At 43.6% G+C, this 15,591-nt stretch overlaps 1 protein-coding gene across 4 annotated transcripts in view; it reads right to left on the bottom strand.

Annotated features, from left to right (window-relative positions):
- Positions 1-15,591, bottom strand: part of DNAAF9 (dynein axonemal assembly factor 9) — a 148,242-nt gene that overhangs the window by 23,230 nt on the left and 109,421 nt on the right. For all 4 annotated transcript variants that reach the window (XM_057528941.1, XM_057528942.1, XM_057528943.1 and 1 more), the window contains 3 exons: positions 15,161-15,319; positions 9,911-10,036; positions 2,121-2,158 (listed from right to left, as the gene is read on the bottom strand). In XM_057528941.1, coding sequence (XP_057384924.1) covers positions 2,121-2,158; positions 9,911-10,036; positions 15,161-15,319 — 323 coding nt within the window. The remainder of the gene's footprint in view (positions 1-2,120; positions 2,159-9,910; positions 10,037-15,160; positions 15,320-15,591) is intronic.

Raw genomic sequence — 15,591 nt, 5'->3', positions numbered from 1 at the left:
AGGTCAGATCAGTCTATAGGGTCCTCTTGGCCCAGATGTAAGGGGAAGATGTCTACTAAGGCACTACCACTTAACAAGCCCTTTGCAGTTCAGAAAACAGCATATATGGCCTCAAGGTTATCTGTCTACATCTGATCACATTCCCAGCTTTCTTTTTTTTTTTTTACTCCTCCGACCAGGGACTGAACCCGGGCCGTGGCAGTGAAAACGTGAGTCCTAACCACTGGACTGCCAGGGAATTCCCCCAGCTTTCTTTTTTTTTTTTTTTTAATTCTTTTTTTATAAACATGTTTATTTATTTATTTAATTTTTGGCTGCGTTGGGTCTTAGTTGCGGCACGCGGGATCTTTTGTGGTGGTGCACAGGCTTCTCTCTTCTTGTGGCGTGCGGGGTCCAAAGCGTGTGGGCTCTGTAGCTGTGGCATGCAGGCTCTCTAGTTGTGGCTCGCATGCTCAGTAGTTGCAGCGCATGCGCTTAGTTGCCCCGCGGCATGGGGGATCTTAGTTCCCCGACCAGGGATCGAACCCGAGTTCCCTGCATTGGAAGGCGGATTCTTAACCACTGGACCACCAAGGAAGTCCTCCCACCCCCACCCCAGCTTTCTTTATATAAGCACAGAATTGACACACATTGCCTTTGAACAATGAGTTAGAAGGCAATGTTAATGAAATATGCCTACAAAATCCCAGACAGAACTCATTCTGTCTTTGCCTAAAAGAGCTTTCCTCTTGTAATGCTGGCCCAGGTTCATGGACAGTAAAGACAGAACACTTGCTTAAGGTTCTTTGCCAAGGTAGCCTGATCATCTTTTTCCCACATGCAAAAAAAGCAGAGGGGCACTGAAGGAGAAAGTGTCAAGAAGCCAAGGGGCACTAGGGTGGCAATCGTCATGTGATCAATCATGTGATCGATCACTATATGATCGATCATATAGTCAGAGGGGCTGACTATGGCCCACACCCTTGGCTTTGATCATGACTTCCAAACATTTATCGAAGGACCAGACAGCTCTCTTTGGTTATCTCCTGGACCTACGTTTTCTTCTATGTAGTCTATTTCAAGGATAGGTACCATGAACCGTCCCAATCTCCCAAGCTAGAAACCTAGGAGTCATTCCAGATAGCCCCTTTTGCAATGTCCCCCCATCTAGTCTGTTACCAGATCCTACTGACCCAGCCCCTATAAAATCTCTTTAATCTACCTGGGGTGGACACTGTAGATAGACCCAGCCAACCTCCATTCAACTCTGCTTCTGGGGTGCAGTGCCTAGAAAGCAACAGGGGCCTCTAAAAGCTAGACTTGAGACTCCCTGGTGCAGCAGTCCAACACACACATTCTTCTCTCCAGTGACCCGGCCTCCTGCCCTGCACAGCCTCCAGCTCAGCTCTTTCCCAAGACAACAGCTCTACGAATGCTCTATTGTCTCCATTCCTTGTGGATTGGCAATGGGATCAGCAGGGCAAAACTGTGCTGGTGACACTGAGTTATTTTCTTCCATCTGATTTCTACTTGCTGGGCTGTTTCAGGAAGCCCAGACCCCAGGTCTTCTGACAACAGTAAGTATTTTATCACTAACTGTAGGAAACTTAGAATTTATTCTGGGTCTCCAGCCATCATAGCTAATATGACTAAAAAGTGCTGCTCCCAGGCTGCCAGATGGTAGGACAATGCAAGGTTGAGTATAATCTACAGGATGGGTGGATTTTTCTAAATGTTATAAAGGAGATGTGGAAAATTTCAGTATATGTAGCAGGGGACTAAGGGAGAAGGTTCTACTCAGCCATACTCTCACTCACGGGACAGGAGAAATGCATCAAAATCTTGCTGATCCACAGGCTAGGAATACCTATTCAGTCCACTGACATTAGCTGGAAGGCCAGGGCAGACTTAAGCCCAGCTCAGAAGAGGTGTTGCCATGGCAATTTATTATCATTAAGAGACAAACTCTTGGAAGAAATCTGCCTATCAAATAAGATAAAAGCAAAAAATGCCCAAGTTTTCCCTGGATCAGTTTTATTTGCTTTAGATTTCAGAATGGTAGGTGGGAGCATGAAGAAAAGTCTGTTGCATCTAAACATAATTTGAAAGGCATGCAAGCGAAAATAGAGCATATTGCTTACCTTGTGAACACTGGTCGAGACATTTAGGAAAGAGAAATCTAGGGAGAAAAAAGAAATATTTTAAAAACCATTGATCTCAGAATTTTCATTGGTTATTTCTCACAAAAATGTGAATATCACTAACATACAAGATGACTTACTCAGTGGGGCAACTGGCAGGCAACACTGAACATTAAGGATAGCCATGATTATACAAAAGGTTTTCATAGCTTTGAACCAAAGTTCCCTAAGCCGGAAACCCCACAGAAGTCCCAAAGTGGTCAACTCTTGGTGGAATGTTGAAGAGGGGATACTGAGGACAGGGCCAGCTCTCAAGACTACAGGAAATGGAGAAAGAGAACTTGGTCTTCTTTTCCACCCTCCCAAAGAGATACTGTCCTGACAGTAAAGGGGAAATTTCAAGGGAAAATGAGAATTATTTTGCCTAATTGTGCCAAGGGCCTTCAGTACCAAAGTTGCCATATTTCCCTTTATGTGCACAACAGAATCCTGGTTTCCCTTTAATCCTATTCTGAGCTCAAACAGTGAATGAAGTGTAGGAAACTGACTGATTGGATTGAGGGTGACTAATCCGAAGTGTGAGTCAACAACTGTAGCTCTGCAGTAAGCTCCAGAGAAAAGCCCATATTCTCAGTGCTTTAAAACTTCTAAAACACCACAGTGCTCTTCTTAGAGAAGAAAGCTAACACTAATGAGAATAGCTGCCTTTTATCAAGTTCTTACCATGGGCTGGGCACTGTGCAAGCAGTTCATATGTACAATTTTATTCTCACATCCACCCTGTGCCTTGGGTACCTAAAAACCACAAAGAGTGGGTTTAGGTTGGCTAAGCAAGCTAAGCACTTGGCCCAAGGTCCCACATGCAGCTAGGAAATGGGAGAGCTTATACAGGGAGCCAGGTTTGTCTGGCACCACAGAGCTCCTGTGTCTTCTATCCCTGCAAATAAGATGCTTGATGAAGCCGCCCTCTGAATTGTTGCTGGTGTAGTTGGCAGGTATTAATGCTGTTCAAAACACTGAGGGGAGTTTCTCTCCTGCAATTCTCTTGGTGGTGGCAAATCCTCATCTTTTAATTTGATTTCTGACAACAGCCAGACACACACCATTTGGAACCAAATTTGGTGGATGAGTGAGCTGGATGAATACAACTTTGGGCCGTGGATCTAGTTTACGTGCCTGACTCCTTCATGGTTTCTAAAGAATTCCATGGGAGAATCCCCACGTGCTATGACTGAGCAAGGTCAGGAGCCCTGGAACAAAGGAAGAGACATCCGCACCAGAGTCTCCCAAGAATACAGCTCACTGACTTCACTGCACTCATAGTCCACTGAATGGCCAGCCACACAGCAAATGCATTCTTAGAAAAATGTCTGTCCCCATCAAGTAAGTGCCTGTGACTTTAGAGTACATGCCCTTAAAAGCCCTTCTCAGCGTCCTGCTTCCTTTCTTGCAGCAGCCCACAGCAATTCACACCAGTGGCATCTTAGACAAGGTTGAGCAATGTTTCCCCTCAAGGCATCTTATACAATCACAGGTTGGATGCTCATGTTTTAAACTTCTGACAGGGTAGAGGGCCATTAAGCTGCTCACTTTAAACAGCTGCAAAGAAAATACTCAGAACACATGGACTTGCACATACATGCAATTTCTTCTCATATCTTGGCATCTCTGGCATCCCTGTCCTTCAAATTCATATGCTGGCTTTCTTTCCTAATCCAACTATGAGTTATCATAGCTTTTTTATAATTCTTATAAAATTACATGAATCTTTTATCACAGCACTTCCTACCCTATATCATGATTAATTGTGTACATGTCATGGGTGTGGCATTTGGAAAATTATTTAACTTTTCTGAGCAACAGCTTCCTCATGTTAAAACATGGTAATGATGCCTACCTTAAATGCCTCCCAAAATACCTAAAGGGGATTTTGAGGTTTGAAAAGGGTAAAGCATCACAGTGTCTAACAAACAGTGGAAAACAAATGTTGGCTCACTCCTTTCCTTCTCTACATATCGTCCTCCCTACTAAACTGTAATATTATTGAAGACAGACAATAACAAGTATTGGTGAAGATGTGGAGAAATGGGAACCCTCATACATTGTTAGTGAGGATGCAAATGGTGCAGTGGCTTTGGATAAGTTTGCAGCTCCTCAAAAAGTTAAATATACAGTTATCATATGACCCAGTAATTCTACCCAAAAGAACAGAAAACATACAACCATATGAAAACTTATAAACATTCATAGCAGTATATTTATGATAGCCAAAAGATATAAATAACTCAAATGTCCATCAACTGATGAATGGATAAAAAAGATACGATATATCCATACAATGAAATATTTGTCAATAAAAAGGAATGAAACACTGACACATGCTACAACATGAATGAACCCTGAAAGAAGCCAGACACAAAAGGCCACATATTATATGATTCCATTTATATGAAATGTCCAGAGTAAGTATATCCACAGAAACTTCAATAAAGCTGTTACATTAAAAGAAGCAATATACATGATACTATAAAATATCAAACGGTTTCCCCATCATCCAACATTTGCCCCCAAGGAACTGGTCATTTCCCAGAAGGAACAACTAATCACAGTTTGGCATGTATCCTTCTAGATATTTTCTCTGCGTATACAAGTAAACATTTAAAAAATACATTGTTTTGGTAATTTGTTTTTCTCACTTCATAAAATATTATGGCCATTTTCTATGTTAGAAGATAAAAATCTACTTGATTTTAAAAAATGCCTGCATAGCAGTCCATTATATGAATATCCCCAAATTTAACCAGTCACTTACTAATTGAGCAATTGGATTATTTCCAGTTCTTTGATATTATTAATAGTGTTGTCTTGAACATTGTAGAGCACATCTGTCATATTTCAGACTGCCCAGTACCTTCTAAACACCTTTCCCAGACTTGGAATTAGGAAGCCCGTCCCTGGTGTAAATGGCAGAAAACTGCTTTTCCAGCCTTTCTTGCCATCTGGTGCAGGCATATGGCTGAAGTTCTACCAACTAGACTCCAAGTGGCAATGAGCATGGTGAGTGAGGGAATGTATGGTAAGCAGACTCCATTTTCTGGTGGAGGAAGTGGCTGAGATATCCCCTTCACTGGGGCAGCCCTACAGGAAGTTTGAGTGTTCCACCTGGCTGCCTAGCCAATACAGCCTGACCCTCCTAGAGACTCTGCAAGCTATAATGTACATTAGTAAATTCCTCCCCAGCTAGACATGCTGGAGTGGGCTCTACTGTTTGGAATTAAAAATTCTGCCTGAAACAAACACCCCTGTACATATATATCTTTGCACATTTGTAAAAATATAACTGTATGATAAAATTTGAGCAATGGAATGGCCATATTTGTTTCCAAAGAGATTAAATCATTTTACATTCCTATCAACAGTGTATGAAAAAAAAAAAAAGAGTGTATAAGTGTACCTATTTTCTTACACTGTTGCAGTATAATAAATCACCCCAAAACTAAGTGGCTTAAAATAATGATGATTTATTATTTCTCATGATTCTATAGGTTGAATGGGCAGTTGTTTTGGCCTGGGGCAGCTCAGCTGGGGCTGATGATTATCTAAGATAATCATCAAGGTCTCACTCACAGGCCCAACTGGGGTCTCAGTCCAAATGGTAGGAATGGATGGCTGGGCCTCTCTCTCCACATGGTCTTTCATCCTCCAGCAGCCTAGCCCAGGCTTCTTCATATGGTGGTCTTAGCTCCCAGAAGCAAGAGAGGGCAAACCCCAATGTGTAAATGCTTTTCAAGCCTTGGCTTGTTTCATGCTTCTTGATGTCCCACTGGCCAAAGCCAAGTCACGATGCCCAGGTGAGTAGATTCAACTCTTCAGGTCTTGATGGGAGGGGCTGTTTCTGCTGTGGCCATAATTTTAATCCACCACAGTTGGCTAGGTAAGGATGGATGGATTCCTTCCTTCCTTCCTTCCTTCCTCCCTCCCCCCTCCCTCCCTCTCTTCCTTCCTCCCTCCCTCCCCCTCCTTTCTTTCTTTCTTTCTTTTGGCCATGCCGTGCAGCTTGCAGGATCTTAGTTCCCCAACCAGGGAGCGAACCCAGGCCACGGCAGTGAAAGCGCCAAGTCCTAACCACTGGACTGCCAGGGAATTCCCAGATTGTTTTTGCTCTTTAAAAATTTATGGGCTTAACACTGGCCCACTTAATTTTTTTCTTAATGGAATGGGATTAATGTTATTTAATAACTTTCTATTCTTTTTTTTTTTAAACCAGGTTTTTAAAAAAATATATATTTATTTATTTACTTGGCTGAGCCACCGGGTCTTAGTTGTGGCACACGGGATTTTCTAGTTAAGGCATGTGGGATCTAGTTCCCTGACCAGGGATTGAACCCGGGCCCCCTGTGCTGGGAGTGCAGAGTCTTAACTGCTGGACCACCAGGCAAGTCCCAATAACTTTCTATTCTTGATCATGAGTCCCATAATTCTCTTATTCTATTCCACATGCACCCCCATGCACATGAAACAGAATAGCTCCCCAGCCCATGCACAGGAGCTAAGGAGCTAATCATTAGTTTTCCAACAGAGAATTAGTAAACCAATATAGTAAATTACTTTCTGGAATGGATTCAAAAGTAAATTTGGGGGCCTCCCTGGTGGCGCAGTGGTTGAGAATCTGCCTGCCAATGCAGGGGACACGGGTTCGAGCCCTGGTCTGGGAAGATCCCACATGCCGCGGAGCAACTGGGCCCGTGAGCCACAACTACTGAGCCTGAGCGTCTGGAGCCTCTGCTCCGCAACAAGAGAGGCCGCGATAGTGACAGGTCCGCGCACCGCGATGAAGAGTGGCCCCCACTCGCCGCAACTGGAGAAAGCCCTCACACAGAAACGAAGACCCAACACAGCCAAAAATAAACATAATAAATAAATAATAAATAAAAATTAAAAAAAAAAAGTAAATTTGGAAATTTCTCATTAATATCTAAAAAATGAGCAAATCAGTAATTTTGATTTACTGACAAATATTATTAGTGATCTCTTATACTTTTTTTTTTTGGCTGCATTGGGTCTTCATTGCCGCACGCGGGCTTTCTCTAGTTGCGGTGAGCGGGGGCTACTCTTCTTTGAGGTGCACTTGCTTCTCATTGCGGTGACTTCTCTTGTTGCGGAGCACAGGCTCTAGGTGTGCGGGCTTCGGTAGTTGTGGCTCACAGGCTCTAGAGCGCAGGCTCTGTAGTTGTGGCGCATGGGCTTAGTTGCTCCACGGCATGTGGGATCTTCCTGGACCAGGGCTCAAACCTGTGTTCCCTGCATTGGCAGGCAGATTCTTAACCACTGCGCCACCAGGGAAGTCCCAATCTCTTATACTTTTTAACCCACCTGATTTTGTCATTTATATTTTTATATTCCATAACTATAATTCATATACTTTACCCTTATTTCTATATTTAAAGAGATTATATACTTATCTTTAGCTTGTTTATTGATTTATTTATTTAAATTCTCTTCAAGGACACTTATTCCTCACATGCTGGCACACTCATTTATTCCACAGACACTTCATGAGCACTTACTATGTACTAAGCATTAAACAGAAATGATTTCTGTCCTCACAAAAGCTAAATCTGTATTCTATAATTCCTCTCTTTTCTCTAATTGTCTTCATTTCTTTGTCTATTTCCTCTGAAAATTTTTTTTTGGCCGTGTGGCTTGTGGCATCTTAGTTCCCCGACCAGGGACTGGACCTGTGCCCCCTGCAGTAGAAGGGAGGAGTCCTAACCACTGGACCTCCCAGGAATTCCGTATTTCCTCTCCATTTTGTTTTAGCAGTGTCTACTTTACTTCTCACTGCTTTGAGATTTTCATTTTTATTTTCTTTCTAGGACTCTAACAGTTTATCTTTCAGCTGCTTTTGTCAGCTAAATTCCTTTTCCCCTGATCTTTTCTATTTAACTGCTTTATTTATAACCTGCACAAAATTTACTCATTTAAAGTGTACAATTCAATGATTATTTTTAGTAAATTGTTTACAGAGTTGTACAACCATTGCCACAATTCCGTTTTAGAACATTTCCACTACCCCAGGAAGATCCCTCCTCCCCATTTCCCCAGACCTTTTATATCTCTTCCTTGAGCTCTTCCCTTACCACCCTGTTAGTTTCTCTTCTCCTTAACTTTTTCTTGATGGTGTAGAAGAGAACTTGTCTAGAGTGTAACCTTTGTCTGTTCTTTGTTTATTACTATCTTTTCTTACCTTTCTATGTTAATGTCTCTGGTAGTGTCTAGTCCCCTGTTAGACCCCTTTCTGCTTTCATTCATCTTTAAGTGAAAACTTCAGAACAAGAAGAGACATGGATGGTAGAAAGAGTGGCATGTAAGACTCAATATGGCATTCTGAAGTAGAATGGGGATGCTCAGCATTCACTACAATAACCTAACCTAAGGCAGAAGGAAAAATAGACCACCTTAGCTTTATTATGGGAGAGCAGAACCTAGGTCAGAGCTACAGAGAAGGGAGAATCGTGAAGACATTTCTTGGGATCAGTTAAGGTGACTAGGGAAGTAACTTCTAATGTAAATTCTATGTGAAGTCTAAAGATATCAACTTGGGACTCAAGAAGGGAGCTTTTTCAGATGAAGATCTAAGGATAGATCAATCAGTTACCAGGAGATGATAATAATATGGACTAGCCAGAAAAACCACATGATTACAGACCTTGGATACATTCTACTAGGCTAAAGGGAGAGGAAGTCAAATAGCTCTATGAAGGGACACTGTAATGTTTGAAACTTCCCAGTGAGGATTTCTCTCATGATGAAATAGGTACTTCCAGATACCACTGGGGCAGTATAAACTGCAAAACCCACTCAGAAAGCAATTTGGAAATATGAATAAAGAGTAATAAAACTATCATATAATTAATTAATAATATATCTTTGAGGAATCTATTCTAAGGAAATTATCTGAAATTTGAGAAATTTATATGGATAAAGATGTTCTCATAGCATTACTTATGATAGTGAAAAGTTGGAGTCATCCTATGTGACTAATAGTGGGGAGCTGGTTAAGACTATTATGTCCATACATGCACATAATTATTACATACCCAATCAAAATGTAATTACCACTGTAATTGCAGGAACATATATATGTTCACTTACATAACATGTTTATATGTTAACCTAAGAAGAAGGATATAAAATTATATGTATACCACAACTGTAAAAAAGCATGCACATAAAAGACCAGGAAGGAATTCACAAAAATTATAATAGTTAACATTGAGTGAGATTATGAGTGAATTATACTCAATTTTCTTTGTTGTTGTTATATTACTTCCAAAGTAGAAAAAAAAATTTCACCTGTTTGTAATGAGAATAAGTGTCATTAACTGAGGTAAGATGCTTTAAGATGGCTTAACCACATGAAAAAGTATCTGTGAGGTACTCCAAGTGCCTTGGGACACAAAGTCCCTCCCCTGCAGTGAAGAGGAAAAGAAAAGCCTGCCATAGGCATTCTTTTTTTCTGGGAGAAGCTATTTCAAGTCCCACTGTCCTAGAAGGGTGACTTTTCAGTGCACAAAGTGGTGAGAAGCTGCCAGTCCAAACAGTAGCTCTGAGGACCTAGCACTAATCAAATGACAACTGGGCATTTATTACATATAAGGTAGACTGATGCATTTCAAAACATAAACACACATAAAGATGTGTCTCCTACTGGTAGGTGGGAGAAAACTGCTTCCTGTACACTTAAACACAACACACCCTGTGGGCCAGAGGTGGTCCTAAGTATGTACCTGTGCTCCATGTAGCAGCTCAGGGGCTCCACGCACACTGTGATGGCACCAATGGAGAAGGAGGACTTGACATTTGAATCTGGATGTATCTGCAGGGCCTGGACAACATCAATAACATCTGTGTAGCTGGCGGGAAAAAAGGGAATAATTAGTTTACTGATTAAAGCACGCTTTAGAGTGTGGGAAGAGGGGTATGCTTGCTGCGTGGCTGAGTGAGCAAGGTGGAAGGAAAACCAAAAGGGGGAGACTGCGACTGGGTTCCTTGGGGTCACCCCACTTCATGATTTAGAGCCCCTGGAGTCCACAGTGGTTCTGTATTTCCGAGTTCCATTAGTTCTAACTGCAATAGTGAGTGGAAGAAAGAACCCTACTGCCCACTCCCCTTAGAGAAGACTGCAGGTGACCCTGGGGCTCTGAGGGTGGGATTTGGTGTTTTCTAATCAAGTTAGGAGCTCCCGCATTGGTATATTTTCTTTAATAGTTCTTTCCTCTCCTTTCATCTCACAGAACATGCAGGCAAGAGAACATGTGACCCTGGGGCTCTGAGGGTGGGACTTGGTGTTTTCTAATCAAGTTAGGAGCTCCTGCATTGGTATATTTTCTTTAATAGCTCTTTCTTCTCCTTTCGTCTCACAGAACATGCAGGCAAGAGAAAGAGGGATTATGAGACATATCTCCAAGTCAGTAGACACATGTCAAATACCAACTGCATTTGTATCTCCTGCCTGGAACTCCCTCCAGGGTCAATTTGATGTTTTCAATTACAACTTAATATGTTCCTGATCCAACTCTCCCACATCTGCTCCTCTTGAGGTCTTGTCCTTCTCAGCAGAGGAGATTCCACTCTTTCAGCTGCGAGGCCAAAGGTTTGTTTGGCATCTTCTTTGACTCCATTTTTCCTTAATCTTTAAAATATAACTATGCTCATACTCCCACTCTACCACTGAGTCCAAACTGCTTCTGTCTTTGTATCTCCCTAACCTGTTTTCAACACAAAAGTTAGAGGGGTCATGCTAACCCCATCAGGTAAGTCACTGAGTGAGTGGCTTCCATACCCCTCAGCCTGAAAGCCAAAGCTCTTACAATGGCCCACACAGCCCTCTAAGATCTGACCCGCACTGCAGGGATGAGTTTCATTTCTTACTATTTCTTCCTGTACCTGAATCTAACTACTTTGACCTCCTGGCTCTTCCCTGAACGTGCCAGGTATACTTTCACCTTTGCACTCTCTGTCCCCTCTCCTGTAATGCTCTTTTCCTCAGATGTCTGCAAGCCTCACTCCCTCAACCCCCTTCGGGTCTCTGCTCAGTTGGCATCTTATGAGAGAGGTGTCCTCTGACTTCATACAGCCTATGGGATATAGCAATCCTCTCTCTTGATACTCCCCACCCCCACCCCAATTCTTCTCCAAAGCACTGAACATCAGCTACATACACTGTATTTTCTAATTTGTTTATTGTGTGTCTCCACAATAAGAATGTAAGGTAGTTGCTGGGTGCTGTAATCAATGGTGCCTAAAGCAGGGTAGGTGAATGAACTGGACACTGAACTCCAGGCAGACCCCTGGCCACTCCAAGAACATTTTCCTGACTGACCCAGCCTATCACAAAAGGTCAATGCTTACAGAGGAAAGGCAAATCTGATGGGCAGCCTTGCTGATCATACAGACCTGGGTCTTAGCCTGGGGCTGGGGGGATAGGTACAGCCTGCCTGGGCTATTTCCTGAGTTCCTACAAACAATTCATCTGTACAACGGTACTTGATTTTACTCCACACAACAACATTAGCACCCCCAACCCCAGGTCTGCCTCAGTCCTGACCAAACAGCAGTGGGTGCTTCAGTAGAGAACATGGTGTGCTAGGTTCTACAAAGAGCGAGCCTTCTGCTCCCTGGCTTCTCTTGGAGGCTTCTCCCACTGCCTGGGCATGTGTGTATATGACCATGTGGAGTGCTTTCCACTGGTTCTGTAGTGTCCGGATGGTCCTAGATGCTAGGAGAGCCCCTCAAACTGCAGCAACACTCTGGTAAGCAGGCCTGAAGCTTACAAACTGCCCTAAATCTCTTTGTAGTTGTGTTTAATGGCCTTAATGCTCATGGTGAAGTGCCCTAGCCTTGCTCCTCAGCATCAGCTTTTTCCTCCTCTTCTAAAAAAGTGTCTGGGGGCTTTTTACTTTCCATGTTTGATACAAGCTGTAGAGACTCTCATTTCTTAGGGTTAAAAAGACTTCCCTGGTGGTGCAGTGGTTAAGAATCCGCCTGCCAATGCAGGGGACATGGGTTTGATCCCTGGTCCGGGAAGATCCCACATGCCGCGGAGCAACTAAGTCCGTTCACCACAACTACTTAGCCTGCGCTCTAGAGCCTGCGAGCCACAACTACTGAAGCCCGCGCACCTAGAGCCTGTGCTCCGCAACAAGTGAAGCCACTGCAATGAGAAGCCGGCGCACTGCAACGAAGAGTAGCCCCCGCTCACTGCAACTAGAGAAAGCCCGTGCGCAGCAACGAAGACCCAACACAGCCATAAATAAATAAATAAATAAATAAATAAATAAATAAATAATCTTATTTTTTAAAAAAAGAACTGAAACATTTATAAGTCAGTCCTGAGGATTTTGGCAATTTTAATACAATAGATTTCCCTTAGACAGGGTGACTGGGGAATTCACAAGTTTTCAGAGCATTACATTAATTTTCACTGATTTTAATGGAAAAAAGTTAGAGTAAAAAACAGGCCCCAGGCTTCTTGGTGAGGCCAATGTATCTAGGTGAAGCATCTGGGCACTGCAGCCAGGAGCCACTGAGGCAGACAGCAGGTCTTTGGTGTCAATCACTCTACTTGTTAATGGGGTGCCTGCTAATGCCCTCCCTTATTGCCCAGCCCCTGCCTTATAACCATCCTGGGCATGGCTTCCAGACAGCAGGAGGCAGCCCTCACCTCAGAAGGATGCACACTGATCCAGCTGCTGAAGCCTGTACCTGGCCACTCTGGCTAAACTGCCCCAACTGCATGATGAAGGCAAAACACTAACTCTTTGTGTTGCCTCTTTCTTGTCAGTATTCTCTTTATTAAAAACAAAAACAAAACAGAAACGAAAAACCCAGCAGGGCTTTAACTTTCTTTCCTTTGAAACAACAGATATTCCATACAATTGTCTTTCGGGCTCTATTTTACATTTGCAATTTAAGCCTACAATTTTACCTCGTTTTACATTAATTCAATTTTTGTTTTGAGCAATACTGTTTTAAATGTAGATAATGTAAAGAATAATTTTACAATGTTCCAGAGTATGAACAAATACAGCCCTTCAAATTCCTTAAAATTATTAAAACTCAGATTTCCGCAGTTTTACTTATTTGTGTATGTATTAAGTTCTATACAATTTTGTCACCTGTGTAGGCTCCACCACCACGATAAAGATACTGAACAGTTCCGTACCACAAAGCTCCCTCGTGTTGCCCTTTTATAACCACATCCACCACCCTCCTGCCCCCAACTGCCACCCCTAACTCCTGGCAACCACTAATCAGTCCTCCATTCCTAAAATTTTATCATTTCAAAATACATTAATTTTTAAAACAACAACCTAATAATCCACTTGATGTCAAAGCTCAGCACCACTGCCCACCTGCTGCAGTAAGTAGAATGGGACCAGGCCACTCTAGGGGCGAAAGAAAACTCTGCCCTACAGCACAGAATCCTGTAAATCAAAATAAGGCCACATTCAAGGAATAAAATTCTCAACTTGAGAAACCTCTGGGGTGTCCCCTCACCAACAACCTCAATACTGGGCTCTAAGGCCCAGCCCCAAGGAGATGGACATGCTACAAAGAGGCTGCCATGTGTTCCCTGCTGAGCCTCAAGAGAATGGGCCCAGCCTGTAATAACGGTGTCATAGTGAGCACCACAGCAGGAAATCCATCTGAGGTTCCTAGTGTCCTGGGGCTATGACTGGGCAAGAACTGGGTCTGAGAGTACAAGTGGGCTGGCCATACACTGTCACTGCAGTCCAGAGCAGCCAGGACAGCTAGCACTTTTGCAGACTTGTACAGTCAGAGACAAGGAGTCAACAATGCTTTCTGAAGTAATGGAAGATGGAAATGACCTCAGCTGCACAATGTCAAGCTACCAAATTTGACTCCAGGTCCACACCCCCAATGACTCTCAACTCTGGAGAAGCAGCAGGAGGTGATGAAGCTAGGCCAACCCATTCCTTTGACCATTAGAGGCGATGGAAAACAAGTGGTTTCTAGCCTTCTGGCTCTGTGGCTTCCACAACCTCAGCCCACTAGTAGGACAAAAGGGTCAACAGAAGGGAAGCCCAAAGCAGGTGTAAGAACAAGATCTAAAGAAGAGGAAAGATGGCCTGGCAGGGCACATGCTCCCACCTGCCTACTGCAGCACCATCGGCCTGGCTTTCCTCCAGTTCTCACCATCACACCCCAGAGACCAAACAGGGCTTTGGATCCGGGCCTATTCTCTACTGGAAACAATTAGCCAGTTGCAAATACTAATTATTACGAGCACAAAAAAACACAGCATAGCACAAAAGCACTTTGTGAGAACTGCCAAAAGCTTCTTTATCACCAACTATAATGACAGCAGCAAAGAGCACACCCTGTTTTCCTGATCTGGCACATTCTCCTCTGGGCCCAGGGGATGATGGGCCTGCTTCCTCCCTGGAAGCTCTTACAACAGGTCAAGGGAAGCTCCTTGCAGCCAGGGCTCCCCAAGCAGTGGTACACACTCCGAAACTGTCCTCACAGGGTGCTCCTTGCCCAACTGAATTATTCATGCTCCTCACTGAGGGTCCAAGGAAACCCTCCTGCACTAGCCATTCCGTGGATGATGGGGCTCGAGACTAGAGTGTGGGGACTGTCTCTGCAACTCCACAGGAGGGAGGACTGAAAACACTGAAGCTCTCTTGCCTCGGTGGCAAAGGAAGAAGCTTAGGGACCACTACTGTTAGAAGAATTATCAAAGAATCTTGCCCAGAAAACCGCCTCCCTAACTCTCTGCCTTCTGAGGATATTATGATGTTGAGGCCAAACTTAAAACTTGTGTGCAATCTTCACCAGTCACTCTGGGCCACAGGATGGCAACAGTTCTTGTTGAAGGCATATCTGTGTAACACAGACACTTCTCATGCATGTGTGTTTGTTCTGTGCCCCAAGTTAGCCACACATGAAATAACAATAATGGCAAGGTCACCACCCTACCCCACTATCCCCAAAAGACTTCCAGTGCTCACCCTTGTAACACCACCAGTAGTCTGGTCTTCTTGCGGATGTAGGCTGACTGGCGGGCAGAGCGGTTCTGTTGGGCCTCCAGGGCACTGGAAAGGTATCTCTGGAAGTGGGCAGCATGAAAACATTCGGAGCTGTCCATGACTTGACGGTATACCATCCACCTGGAAATGGCAAGTGTAATCTCAGCATGAGGACCAGGCCCATAGGCTCTGCCAGTGGATTCAAATGTGACCAGTACTCCCACAGACTCTCTGTCCAGTGAACCCATACAGGAGAAATCAATCCTGGCACCACAGAAACAGGAAGAGTGCACTGGCTGGGTGGGGAGCCCTGTATCCTGCAATCACTACCACTGGAGCTTCTGGCAGGAAATGCCTTGCCACAGGAAAAAAGGTCAGATAAGCACATGACCAACAGATTTCAGAGTCGAGAA

This window comes from Balaenoptera acutorostrata, chromosome 15 (genome assembly GCF_949987535.1).
Source record: "Balaenoptera acutorostrata chromosome 15, mBalAcu1.1, whole genome shotgun sequence".
NCBI classification, from domain to species: domain Eukaryota; kingdom Metazoa; phylum Chordata; class Mammalia; order Artiodactyla; family Balaenopteridae; genus Balaenoptera; species Balaenoptera acutorostrata.
The sequence above is the reverse complement of the archived record's forward strand: the minus strand, read 5'-3'. Positions and strand labels throughout refer to the sequence as shown.